At 42.8% G+C, this 13,237-nt stretch overlaps 1 protein-coding gene across 1 annotated transcript in view; it reads right to left on the bottom strand.

Moving 5' to 3' along the window:
• chd6 (chromodomain helicase DNA binding protein 6) overlaps nucleotides 1-13,237 on the bottom strand; it is a 66,551-nt gene that overhangs the window by 47,708 nt on the left and 5,606 nt on the right. The window contains exon 2 of the mRNA XM_037679034.1: nucleotides 3,830-3,879. Coding sequence (XP_037534962.1) covers nucleotides 3,830-3,859 — 30 coding nt within the window. The 5' untranslated portion in view covers nucleotides 3,860-3,879. The remainder of the gene's footprint in view (nucleotides 1-3,829; nucleotides 3,880-13,237) is intronic.

Genomic DNA, 13,237 nt, shown 5'->3' with positions numbered 1-13,237 from the left:
CCTATGAATCAATACCACTGCCTCGCACGCACGCACGCACGCACGCACGCACGCACGTAGAGTCTGTCACAAACAGAGAGTGTGTGAACACCGCAGTCCCGTCAATGCTGCCACTTCCCTCACGGCTGCTCTGAACATCTGGATTAACGAGCGCGCCTGATGTTCCCGTAACGTTCGTTGTTTTCACGCCGACAGTGAAAACGTGTCAGAAACGAATCCCACGTCACGTTTATTCATTTCTGATGTCCCGGTGATCAGGCGCTCGTGCTGGATGACTCATCCTCTTCAGTCTCCACACGTGACGCAGAAAAGTTTGGGACCAATCAGACGCGTCTAAATTTACAGGTCGGTTCATTCAGACTTTATTTATACAGGTTAGTCTCACCGAGTCCCGAGGACTCATTGTCCAAAGAGACATGTCTGAGACAGAACTAATATCACCCGCTGCCAGGAAAGAAGGGCGACCGTGTAAGTGCCTGCGTTTCTCTTCTTTTGTCGGACGCGCTCAGAAAACAAGTGAACGTGCACGGCGGCACCGAGCTGCGACCGCTTGAGTTGATAAGCAGCACTCCTGAGGACGTCTCCAAAATGTCTCAAAATGTTTTGATCTCTCAATCTGTTTCAGAGTCGTCAGGAAGAGCTGTTTTCTGGCACATGCCCCAAATGCTTTGGTTTAAAAACCACGCTAAATAAGAACACTGGTCTACGGTGGCCCAGGTGGCCAGAAAGCTGGCCAAGGAGGGAGGGTACGAAGAGGCAACAAAATAACGTGCACAGTGAACAACCTGAGGCAGATTAAAGAGGGACTTTATCTTAGTGGCCATGTTGCTCAACTGTTTTGTAAAGAAGGCTTAAGATTCCCTAAAATGAACTTTCCACAGGAGTGCCCCAAGGCCAAGTACCGAGTCCCAAGAGTTTGTAATAAAGAAAACCCACAGAACACGAAAAATGTTTCAGACCCAGAATGAGGCGCAAACAGAACCCTGACCAAGCTATAAACACAGAAACCATAACTAAAATGTGGAAGAATCTTTTTTCATCAAATTAATGTTTTTCAGAACCAGTTTTGTCGTTTTATAGACAAGTATGGGTCAGAGCTGTCATTCAATAAAGTGAATCATTATTTAAACCAGAACCTTCCAGGATTCTTAGAATATGACTAAATTAAATGGAGTAAATAATAATTGGATGAATAAAAGCTCAAACGTTGATGAAATCAAGCAAAGTTCTGTAAATATGACTGGTAGCGTGGCGCTGCAGGATCAGCTGGGAAACTGCTGAGTCACCTCACTAAAACCTCTGACTCATCACTCTGCTCAGCTTTATTCATAATTACAAATACAAACGTCCAAGTCAAAGCAGGATAATAAAATACATGAAGCATCCCTTCATTTCTGGGCATGTGTTCACACAGTGAGCTGTGGAGAAACTAAACCCAGTTTCCACCAGAACAAGGATAAATACCAGTCAGGTGATGCTGATCAAATCAACTGATCAACATCATCAGGAGCTGCGCTGTAAAACTAGATCAGATACATATTTGGGTGTTACCTAAAGACTCGTGTTGCTATTTTCACGTCAGCAGGTTTATCAAACTCCCAAACTGTAAAATTCAAGTTTTGGATTAATAATTTAATCTAAGCCATGAAACATCATGAGCACAAACACGTCTGTCCCACATATAAGGCGTTAAGCAGCACGTAAGAGCAGCCGAGCTTTTATCTGCGCTGCTCGCTGGACTCTGAAAACTCACTTGTGGGCAGCATGTGGCCAGTTTCACCAGTGACAGTCTCTCAGCTGGACTGGGAACGTCTTGGAGTCCTCCCAGAGGAGCTGGAAGTGGTGGCTGTGGAGAGAGGTGTCTGGTTCTCCCTGATCAAGATGCTGCCCCTGAGACCCGAGTCCAGAACAAGTGGCAGCCGATCGATGGACTGACCGAGTAAAACCGTACAAAAGAAGTTGTCAGATGAAAACACCCGAGAGCCACAGGTTTATAAGTCCAGTTGCAGCAGTTTGAGATCGGGGGTGAATTATTTAATGCACACGAGTTTCTGAAGTCTCATAGTTATTCCCGTATTTTCTCGTTTGAACGTCACATCTGTCATTTCTGCCACAGCTCACCCTGAAGAACATTCAGTCCACCAGTTCACATAAAACACTAAACTCTTTGTAACCAACACAAAACCTTCGGCACGTTCCAAACATCAGCACGAACAGAACAAGGAGGACCCCCAAACATGGAGGTTTTGGGGTGTTCTTCATGAAAACAGGGAGTTTCCTAAATGTCCTGAAACGTTCACCAGGGGGTCACAAGGTCAACATATTTGCTAAACTTTTTTTTTACTTAAAATATTGGTGGTTGAAGGAAAACTGCATCATTTTAGTTTCTATGAGCCAGAAAGTACAAGAAATGGGAGACAACTTTGAAACCAGATTTTGACAATTTGGAAACAAAAAGACTAAACTGAGATCGAACTGAGACACGATTAGGACTAAATTGGGACAAATAAACATGCATGTTGTTCACTGCGGTGTCACACACATTTTTTAGACTTGCGGTTACAATCGCTGCAAACGTGTCGTGAGTATAAATTTTGTTGATTATAGCTGATAATTGTTTTGATTCTCCAACAGTCGTAATATTGGCTTAACTAAATTATTTATAATGGGACAGAAAATAACTACTGTATATTCAAACAACGAAACACAACTTTAACTCTTTGTTGAAAGGTTACTAATAAACAAGTTAATATATATACAACATGGATTTTTTATGGATTAGAGGCAACAACATCAATCTAATTATGAATCTGTGTTCATACGTATTTGCTGCTATTTGAAAATATTTAACACTCGGTTATTTTTAGTCTGAAGAATGAAGCGTAGAGGAAACGGTTCAATACTCCTACATCGATGTTCTGACGTTGGTTCAGAAATGTTCCAGCTTGTTATCGAAGGTTCACCGTCCGTCACACAATCTGATTCAAACCGTTGTTTTGGGTTTTGAGTGGTCCAGGTCTAACATTTAACATAAACCAGCGGTTTAAAGAGGGAATGGTTGTTTGTCTCGTTTGTCTCTATGTGTCCCTGTGAAGGACTGGACACCTGTCCAGTGTGTCCTCTGTCTCTCACATGGTGACTGCTGGATATGGGGCTCCAGTGACCCCCCCATGACCCGAAAAAGAAGCAGCGGTAACAATGGATGGATGGATGGATGGATGGATGGATGGATGGTTGGATGGATGGATGGATGGATGGATGGAAGGATGGATGTCAAAGTGTGTTGGAGCTACACTGTGGAGAACAGGGTAGTTTTATTCTTTGGCTTGTCTGAGGCGGCCACACACCAAAATGGAAGTGAGCACGTTGCCTTTTTTTTTCTAAAGTTATCCAGCTCACATGGTTTACTTATATACCAGTATGTGTATAATATATATATATATATATATATATATATATATATATATATATATATAAATAAAAAGGTGGCAGCCATCTTGGATTTTGATCTGGCAATCCAGTATTTGAAAGGAACTTTTCTTACACTGAGTTGAAGCCATACAGCAAACTGGAAGTTGGCTCGTTTCTTATTTTGGGAGCTCTCTTGCTCACAACATGCACAGGTGGGGGGTCATTCCAATACAAAAACGATAAACTAAGACCCTGCAGGCCCACTATACCTTTTGTTCTGGCAAGCCCTCTGATGATTGAATGCTTCAGAGCCCGTGTTACACTGCATCATGTACACATATGTACCTGATGGTTAAAATCATGCGTGTTGGACTGTGGCAGCTTTCTTATGGTGCACGTGTGTGAGGTCAAAACAAACCTGCCGCTTGTCCTTCTTGAGGATTTTCATCTTCTATGTGTTCACTGCATCTGTTAAAAAAATGACAACAGTTTGCATTACTTCCAGGCGTGCACAGCAAACAGGGAAATAAAAAGCCTCACGAGTTTTGAAGTAGAACTAAACAGCCATGTCAGCTGGGTCATAAGAACAGCAGCTAATCAGGTTTTTAATCAACAACATGTCGAGTTTTTAACATAAAATCCCAACGAGTGCAGCTCAGGCAGCAAGTCCACCTGTTCATGTTTGTCCTGTAGAAAACTGAACCAGGTCCAGTGAGTTCTGTTAGACCCGGTTTTAGGAAAGATCAGGTGCACCTCACACCTGGAACATCCACAAAGTGACACGTTTACCTGCGTTACACACATTTTAACTCCCGTAGTTTAATTAAACGAGGATCATAGATTGATACCCACTCCACAGAAACAAATAAAACCTTAAAGTTAAACTTCTTAAAAACTCCTGATCACCATTTATTTTATCAGAAAGATAATGTTTTTTTAGTTTGTGCTTTAAAGTTTTGTCTTTAAATTAATTAAAAAGCTTTTTATAAATGTAGTGGACTAGGCCTGATGTCAAAACTGACCAGATGGACAGAAACTGTCATTTCATTGATTTGAATCCAGAAATACAGTTTGACCCATCCTGAGACTTTCTTTCTTGAATTAATCAAGTGGAAAAGACAATTCTCTATGATCATTACTATTTTACAAATGTTTGATAATCAAATTGTGTTAGTTCAAACAATGTTTACATGTTGAAGTGAACTACTCATTTTATTTACTTAAACAGTAGTAATGATTTTTAGTCCTCAATTCAAAGTGAAATCAAGTTAGAGAACGTTAGAGAGTAATGATTCAATTTCTTGATCGTCTGCTTGAAGTGAGCAAAGTTGTAAGTGTGTTAGAGTTCAGGCTTCGGTCAACTAGAAAGTTTACTGAAAAGAAATGTCATGTTTAACTTTTACAGCGAGATACAGGAGAGGTGGCTCCACAAAGTCTGGTTTTTCCATGATATCTTTCTGTCTGTTCTTAAACAATCCTTGACTTTCCATAACACCTTACATCACAAACCACACCTCTGCTTTGGTCCATCCACCAATCAAAAAGCTCTCAAATGAACCGGAAGTGACCCTTCATAAAAAGGTTGGCACTTCCTAGTTCAAAGAGAAGAGTTTCAGAAGAGTTCTGGTAGAGAGTTCAGCTCAGTCTTGAAGCTGCTGTAAGCTCAGTCTTGAAGATGGAGCAGCAGTTCAAGTAGTGGAGTTCAAGAGTTTTGGAATCCAGAAGGCAGAGAGTTTGGGAGTACCTGAATGCAAACGCAGGCATTCATGGATGCTGCTAAACCAAACAAGCTGAACCAGAGACGATTTTGGGAATTATAACTTCTGTTTGGATCACCTCGCACGGCTCTCGAGGTATTTGGTTGTTCTCACTGAGACACTGAACAGTGGTTGGAAGTGAGACTCCACGCCGGAACTGATCTATCTTCAGAAAAGGTAAAAGTCGACCTTCACCAAAAGTGTACTGTGGGACAAGCTGATTTCCGAAGGAGCGTGCACGTTCTGGTTAAAACAGATAAATTCCCTCACACATCTCTCTGTAAGATAAATCTCAATTTTCCATCTTTAAACTCTCCTTTCTGCTAGAAAATTAATCCAGATGTTTTCATTAATGTCTGTGGTGAAGCAACGGAAAATCATGGCCGTATGGTTTTCCTGGTTGTAAAGCTGATTAATTATGTTGTTGTTTTCATATTCTGCCAAATTAATGTAAATGTGTGATGTGTTAAACTTGATTCTGTTAATAAATGACCCACTCGCTTGGTGAGTCAAAGATAATTAACGTCTCACGTCCACATTTCTGTTGAATTCAACGCACGAACATCACACAGTCCAGAAAGATGAGTGAACCTGTTTAATGTATGAATATATCTCAGAATATGTCATACTACATAAATGAAAGTAGAACTCCTTGGTGAAACAAACGTCGCCCGCTGCCTCATGTCAGTTTCCATGAGCTTGATGAAAGTGTTGGGGACGACTCTCAGCTACTACCACACCAAGCTTTAGCTCAACATCTGTAACAACAACAGAGCTCAAGTCGTTTCTGTGGCTGCCACGCACGATAAGCTGTGGAGGCCATCTTGAGCTGGACTGACCCCAAAAGGTAATCAGATGTTTATGACATTACTTTCTCAGGCTGAATCCCTGCAGTGGTTCATAAGATATTTTGCTAACAGACACACAAAAATGTGATTTTAACACTAAGTGCATGATTGAATCTTGCCCATCTTCATGCAACTTGAGCCACACATCTGCCTTTAAACGGGCGCTCGTTCCTCCTGCAGACGCTGATTGTTCTGTAGATATGGAGGTTCATGAGAACTGAGGCTCTTCTGTGATTATTGAGCGATTATTTCTGCTCAACTCTCGTTAACGATCAGAGCGGAACATAAAGCGGCTCCACTCAGACATTTTTTTTAATCTGAGCATAATTAGACGCTGCTAGTTCAGATTTAACATTTAAAAAAATTACTGCAGCTTGCAGCGACTTCGTCAAAGATGAGATGAATTTGTTTTTATGATCTTTTTATCGGATGCTGGTTAAAGCAACGTGACGGAACAATACCTGACGATTAATAAATTATTTTCTTGTGTTAAAACACAAGAACACACCAACCATTGAGGGTAAAATAAGATTTAGATTCTTGAAAGAACGCACGTCACCGCCACCTTCTGATGTAGTTTTAAACTAAAAGGGTTTTAAGTTGATAAATGACGGAGCTGCAGTCGTTTTAATCAAACCTTAAAGTAACATCAACTCGATCTCGCATGATATCGAGAGCTGAATAATTATGATGCTGCTGTTGGATTACAAGGTTTTCATCTTCAAGGATGGGAACAGCTGAATCAGAGCCATGAAAAACTAACAGGTTAGATCTTTAACAAAGACAAACCAACCAAACGTTCGTCAGAAGCATCCTCTCCGGAGGATACAGACGTCATTGCAACAGTTCGGTTTAGGACGCTCTAGATGAACCAGGAAGTTTGGATTTACAACTCGTTTAGTCGCCTCAAGTTAAAACAAACAGAAAACATTAGTTTAAAGTTAACCAAACAACTAAACGAAACTAAATTGCATTAAACTAAAACTGATCCCAGGCTCTGTGTTTTAGGCTTCAGTTGGTTTTATATTGCTAAAAAACAGTTTTGTGTTAAAGCGGTAGACATTTATACAGCCAGCAATAATTCAATTCAATTCAAAAATACTTTATTAATCCCAGAGGGAAATTATTTGTTGTTGTAACTCGTTATCCTCATTTCATTGAGAGATGTTATAGATGCTGATGCTGTAGACAGGAAGGATCTCTTGTAAAGGTCCATCCCACAGTGGATCCTAAGAAACTGGCTGCAGATGCCGTCCGATCCGTCCACCCAGACTCGGCTGGCCTCTCGGTTCCCCCGGTCTGTAGGACCGCCTGAATGCCGGGCAGAACTCCTCCCAGAGCGATGGCCACTCCTCCCAGCAGTCTGCTGAGCTCCTCGTCGCTGCGGACAGCCGACTGTAGGTGCAGAGGGACGATCCTGTCCTTCTGCTGTCATGAGCCGTGTTTCCTGTTAGTTCCAGGATCTCAGTGGTCAGGCACTCGAGCACAGCTGGCAGGTTGATGAGAATGCGTCCACAGAACATCCTTTTCAACTCACTTGAGATTTGGGGCTGTAGTTGAGATATTATTTGAGCTTTTGAGATGTTAATCAGCTGTTGGTTGTAGAAACTGCCTTGTTGCCATGGTTACGCATCATAACAAATGTCCAAAACTAAAAGAGTTGCAGTAAAAATCCTTCCAGCTGCACAGCATCTGATACCAGAGGAAACAATCATCCAAAAAATGTGATTTACATCCAGAAAAAGAGGAATTAAAGTTTCCAAAATCAAAATCTCAGAATGAAAGTAACAGAGCTGCTCCAACATGCAGCCACCTGGAGCGGTGCTGTTCTAGAACAAGCTGCTAATTCTAATATACATTATTTTAATTTGATCCGAGGCTTAAAGTCACACATAAAGGGTGTGACCGTGGCTGACAGGATGTACCAAGAACTGCAGGACCACTTGGGTTTCATTTCCAACAATGAGCGAGATGATTGGGAACTTAGTGGGAGTAGAAACAAACAGAAGAAACCATCTGTAGCTCATGACGTCTACAGATGACAGCAAACCAGGAGGATCTGAGGTCTAAACGGACTCAACAAGAAAAACTGAACAGATTTAAACATTTGCTGCAAGATGTTGCACGAGAGCTTCAACAACACTGAGGTGGAGTGGGTTTTGATGGCAACGCAGTTGGTGAATAACAGAAATTAAATGAAAAGACCCGATGACTGCTCAGTAACGTAAAGAATCAAGAGCAGAAAGACTTTTAGAACCGATAACAGACACAACACACAACTGGACCTCCCATCCGTTCACTTCCAGCTCCTTATTCAAGGTCCAGGTGGGAGACCCAGGACCTGCTCTCCAGCTTCTGCTGGTGAACCCCAGTCCAGAGAGAGGACACATTTGTCCCTCCAGTGAGCTCTGGGTCTGCCCTGGGGTCTCCTTTCAATGGGACATGTCTAAAGCTCCTCCACAGGGAGCGGTGAACCTCCTCAGCTGACTCCTCTCATTGAGGAAGAGCAGCTCAACTCAGAGTTCCTCACCCTGTCCCTAAGGTTGAGTCCAGCCACCCTGCAAAGGAAGACCTTTTCAGCTGCTTGGATCCAGGATCTCAATCTGTCGATCATGATCCGTGGATGAGGGCTGGAACATAAACAGACCAGTAAAACCAGAGCTTCTCCTTTTGGTTCAGCTCTTTTACACCAACAGAACGGAGCAACACCCTCATTACTGCAGATGAGGACTCCACAATCCATCTCCCGCTACATCCTATGACTCGTGAGCAAGACTCACAGATCCATTTGAGGCAAAGACTCACTCCTGACCCGGCAACCTCTAAAGGGCGTGACCTCCAGATGCCAACAGAACCGCATCATCTGCAAAAAGTAGAGATGAGAAGAACCTGAAATTTCCAACCCAGACACTCCTCTTCAGGGGCTTCATGTACAAAGGGTGTGTGTGCACAAAAACATGCCGTACGCCCTTTTCCATGCAAAACTTCAGATGTATCAATAATGAAAGGAGCGTGGAATTAATGCATCCACGTGTATGTAATTAAATGAAAGGATATAAACGCTGATCAAAGTGGAGCAGAAAATATTAGAGCCCGACCGATATATTGGTAGAATCGATATTTTAGACTGATATAGATGTTTGGGGACCTGTCGGTATCAGTGATATTGGTCCCATTATGTGCCGATATAAACACTTTTAATTTTCACCCCTAAAATGCTGGAACCAGCTGTAATTGCACCAAGTATCCAGCAGAGGGCGCATGAAGATTACTTCCAAGACATGGCCGTTCACTTAAGTTTCACTTTCATCACAGATGAAGCAGGGAGCAACACTGTGTAGAGTATTTTGCTGAACAGAGCATGGTAAGTTTATTTTAACTGATCGGTAAAATAAACCAGCAATAATAAATTCTCTTCAATCCTCCAACCCACTCGTCATTAGCTACGTGCCTCTCACGTTAAGAAGCTAACATTAGTGTTCAGTTGCACCACCTTCATGACATTAGTCCCGCAGTCAGTTGTAGGAACCAGTCCTGTAGGTTGAGCTTCCAGTTTGTTAGAACATCCAGTGTTGGTAACATTATCTTTATCGTCCTCAATGAAATGAATCGTTTGTCTGAAATCTTTACAAAGAAAAATAAACACTGCTGCAGTCGGTACTAATTAGACCTTCAACATACGTGACGGATTAAACGATGAACAGGAAGAGCATTTCTTTGTTTAATTAATATTTTTATAACACATTTGATAAATTTATTCAATTCAATTCAAATTCAAATATACTTTATTAATCCCAAAGGGAAATTAATTGTTGTTGTAGCTCTTCTTGGTTTCATTAGTTGTTCTAGATGCTGATGACTTTTGGCAGGAAGGATTTCTTGTAGCAGTACGTCCCACAGCAGATCCGAAGAAACTGGTTGCTGATGCCGCTCCGTCCACCCAGACCCAGCAGACCTCTCGTCTTATTGGGCAGCAGGACCGCCTGAATGGTGGCAGAACTCCTCCTCGAGCAACAGCCATTTGTTGCAGCAGCCTGTCGTCACTGCAGACTTAACTGCCAGGGGACGATCTCGGTCCTCCCACTGTCACAAGCCGTGTTTCCTACTACCTCCAAGATCTCGGCGGTCAGGCATTCGAGCATAGCCTCCTGGTAGACTGTAATGCATCCACTGCACCTCCTTTTCAACTCATTTGGGATTTGGGGCTTTAGTTGAAGTCTTATTTGAGCTTTTGAGATGTTAATCAGCAGCTCCCAGTTGTAGAAAACCACCTTGTTGTTATAGTTACGCATCATAACAAATACCCAAATGTGAAGAAGGTTTCAGTAAAAATCCTTCCAGCAGCACAGCATCTGATACCAGAGGAAGTAATCATCCGAAAAAAGTGATTTGTATCCAGAAAAATTTGTAATTAAAGTTTTCAAAAGCAAAATCTCAGGATGAATGTAAGAAAGCTACTCCAACATGAATTGCATTGAGCGGCGCAATTCTGGAATTCTGGAATTATGGTGAATAGTGGAGGGCAGAAAATGTGAACGCACATTAGGAAGACTGTTTTCCTGACCAGTGCACCACTGGTAAACCTACTGTGGGTTTAGGTTTAACGTGGATCTGATTAGCTTAGCTTCAATTGTTGCTAACAGCTGCGCTAAATCAACGAGTCTCTCTCCACTCACTGTTTTTCTTAGATTGTTGGGGGTGGACAAATCTCAAAAATGTCCATCCATTATATCAGTTATCGGTGGTCGCCTTCCCCTCCCAATATCAGTATCGGTAATAGCCAAAATTTACACATCGGTCGGGCTCTAGAAAATGCCTGTAACAACAGCGGCGTCAGTTTTATTAGAGGATATAGAAAATGGAGCGACACTCCGAGAGCCTGTATTTAGAGACGAAGAGGATCTTCTGGACCACGATGACGACAGGATCATCAGATGTTTTAGTCTTCCAAGGACAATCCTTCTGGAACTGTGCTCGGAGCTGCAGCCGGTCTACGAGGAGCCGTGCACTGCCCGTGCACATACAGCTGCTGACCACACGGGGTTCCTATAGCAACAGGGTCATTCCAGAGGGAGCTGGCAGACCGATCAGGACTGGGCCAGTCCACCCTGAGCCGAACCATGCCAGCTGTGTGGATGGAATGATCCGTATGTCAACCAGGAATATCAAATTACCCACAATGCAGCTGAACAGATCAACATTAAAGCACAGTTTGCAGCAACCGCCAGTTTTCCTGACGTAATCGGAGCTATGGACTGCACACACGTTGATATAAAAGCACCATCACATGATGAAGTTTATGTTAACACGAAATATTTTCATTCATCAATGTACAAATTATACGTGATGCTCAAAAGCAATTCACCAACATTGTAGCGAGGTGGCCGGTTCAACCACGATTCATTCATTCTAACGAACAGCACGGTTGGGAGCAGACTACAAGCTGCACGGTGCAGGACGGGGGGGGCTTCTTGGTGATTGAATTCATTTAATCGTCCTAACATGTCTGACCATTTTGTTTTGATTTTTACGGGTGTGTGTGCTGCTCTGACTCCACAGCATTTATACAAAGGTAGATATGTCGCAATAGTTATGAACTTGCAACTTTGATTCGTGCACCTGTAGAAAAAAAAACGTGTTCTTATGGTTAAAAAAAATTTAACCTGCAAAAAGTTTTACATGAACATTTTTTAATGAAAAGCCACAGAAAAAACAGTTACAAATGTATAAAATTACATTTACACGAGTTACAGACTCGTGTTTCATCATTTATTGTGTCGTTTGTTTTTCCTTGCGTCTACATTTTCAGTACAAATACAACTCAAAGTCGAAACGTCTTGAATCTGCCTCTAGAGAGCTCGACTCTACCTGCACAGGTGACTCCTCTGCTGCAGGTGCACGACTGTCTGCGAGTGACACGTCTGCTGCTTGTTGCAAAACAGAAAATGTGCAAGCACGTGGGGGGGGGGGAGTGGCCGCGTTGCTACGGCAACAGGAGAGCGTTCTACGTCAACCAATCAGAACGAGCGCTCCGAGCGTCACGTGATTGGTCAGTCAGACTCCGCCTCCATCTCAGCTCTGCAGTTAACGACGCTGTGGGACTCAAGCCGGGGTAAGTTTATCTCGGTCTTTAAAAACTTTCCGTTCATTTTTTACCTGCTTCAGGTGAGCAAAGTAACGAGCGCCAAACAAAAACAAGCTTTTATTACGAGCAATGAAGAAACTGTGGAGTCAGCTCGGCGTGCCGGTCTCGTGTCAGCAAGTCGAGACCTAAAAGCCGACAGAAATTCAAATGACCGTCGACGAGCCTTACAAAGTGTCCTCTGATCACATCCATGATTGATGAACCTAAACTTAGGACGGTTCCAGCTGCAGGCTAACAAACATCATGCTAACGTTTGTTTTCAAGTTGGCTTCTGATTCACAGCGTCCAGCTGACCGTTAAAGGACTATTACACAGAATTTATAGTCCCTGGACTCCACTGTCAAGAAGGACGTGTGTTTATAGTCCAACCTGTTGTGAAATACTGCGTACGAAGTGCAGATTCATTCGGTTTGAGATTTGTGCGTCCGAGTCACCACAGCATCGTTGCCTGCAGAGCTGAGATGGAGGCGGAGTCTGACTGTAATCACGTGATGCTCAGAGCGCTCGTTCCGACTGGCTGACATGGAACGCCCTCCCGTTGCTCTAGGAACACCACCCTCCCCCCGACCTGCTTGCACATTTTCTGTTTTGCAAACAGTGCAGCAAACGTGTCACACGCAGACAGAGTCGTGCACCTGCAGCAGAGGAGTCACCTGTGCAGGTAGAGTCATCTCCCCTAGAGGCAGATTTAAGAAGTTTAGACTTTGAGTTGTAGTTTTACTGAACATGCAGACGATGACATACCAGTGAGTAAAAACAAATTACACAATAAATGATGAAACACTGCAACTCGTGTCAATATACTTTCACACGTTTGTAACTTTTTTCTGTGACTTTTCATTCAAAAAAAGTTCATGTAAAACTTTTTGCAGGTGAAATTTTTAAACAAGTACAACACATTTTTCCTGCAGGTGCAGAAATCAAAGTTATAAGTTCACAAATATACATCCATCATCTTTACTCGCGTCTTCCTTTTCGGGTCAGGGGGTCACTGGCGCCCATGTCCAGCCATCACTGTGCGAGAGGCAGGGGACACCTGGACAGGTCTCCAGTCCATCACAGGGACACCTGGACAG

The sequence above is a fragment of the Nematolebias whitei genome, chromosome 7, assembly GCF_014905685.2.
Source record: "Nematolebias whitei isolate Nwh7 chromosome 7, NemWhi1, whole genome shotgun sequence".
NCBI lineage: Eukaryota > Metazoa > Chordata > Actinopteri > Cyprinodontiformes > Rivulidae > Nematolebias > Nematolebias whitei.
The sequence above is the reverse complement of the archived record's forward strand: the minus strand, read 5'-3'. Positions and strand labels throughout refer to the sequence as shown.